The sequence below is a fragment of the Pyxicephalus adspersus genome, chromosome 7 (assembly GCF_032062135.1).
Source record: "Pyxicephalus adspersus chromosome 7, UCB_Pads_2.0, whole genome shotgun sequence".
Classification (NCBI taxonomy): Eukaryota; Metazoa; Chordata; class Amphibia; order Anura; family Pyxicephalidae; genus Pyxicephalus; species Pyxicephalus adspersus.
In genome coordinates, this window is record NC_092864.1 from 31,917,854 (window position 1) to 31,918,880 (window position 1,027).

The following is a 1,027-nucleotide window of genomic DNA, read 5'->3' on the forward strand; positions in this document are numbered from 1 at the left end:
CACGACCAACTTGCAGCTTGTAGGAATGGCATCATAACAGGGACTCTTCATCATAAATTCCATATAGACCCCAGCATCCTCCTCCAGATCTGCACGGACAAAACCCAAGATTTTGTATATTTTGAATAAATACATAAAAATAGTCCATGTTTCTTTCTACACTGAAGTTCAGAATAAGAAACAAATGCATGTGTGGGGAGTAAGTAAGCAAAATCGAATCACTGCCCCAGAACTAGTTTGTGGTAGAAAACATAGAATGCTAGCTATTAGAATTGTTTTGCTTTGTGATGCTCCCTTTAAATAGTAACTCTCGACTGAACTTTTGATTCAGAGCAGTAAAATCTCCAATAGGGACACAGACAGCAATGGAAATAAAATAAAAATGCTCTGGCTGGAGTTACACTTTACAGTTCTGAAATAATAGAAGTGAAGATTTTCTATGTTATGGGGAACATTTATAACTGTCCAAAAATTGTCCAAACAAATTGCCTTTTGCCTGGAATTTGGCCAATTTGCTTTTTGCCTACAATCTCATATACAACATATATACTGTATGCAGTACAAAAAAGAACTGCTGCCTCCCAATAACAATCTCATAAAATTTGGAGTGAGATTTGGAGATGTTTCTCTTATACTGCTCACTGTTCTCCTTGTTGGAGGCTCTGACATGAGGAAGCAAAGCTCTGTCTCCACCGATATGACTGCTTGCATACAGGAACAAGGCATGGTATGTCAGTAATGGGGAAAATATCAGCTGCACAAAGCCACAGGCAAAACTGATGACTAGTCCATTGCCCTCTGTCTGAAAAATCTTCCATAGTTCAGTTCTTTTTGAAAAAAACACCCAAAGGAATCTCAGATTTTATAAATCCCCCAGCTGCATATTCAGCTCGTTGACACCCCCAACAGATGCTACATTGTTAGTGAAACCTAGTCAGTCCATGTATCCATGTGCTAATTAGCTCCTCTCCTCTACTATATGGAAAATAATGTAATTTCAGGTTTTGAGCTAATTTGGGGTAATTAC

General features: G+C 38.3%; 1 protein-coding gene across 1 annotated transcript in view; it reads right to left on the reverse strand.

The window, feature by feature from the left end:
- Window positions 1-1,027, reverse strand: part of PRKAG3 (protein kinase AMP-activated non-catalytic subunit gamma 3) — a gene marked incomplete in the record, with an annotated part of 26,004 nt that overhangs the window by 20,223 nt on the left and 4,754 nt on the right. The window contains 1 exon segment of the mRNA XM_072418020.1: window positions 1-89. Within this exon segment, the coding sequence (XP_072274121.1) occupies window positions 1-89 (89 nt within the window).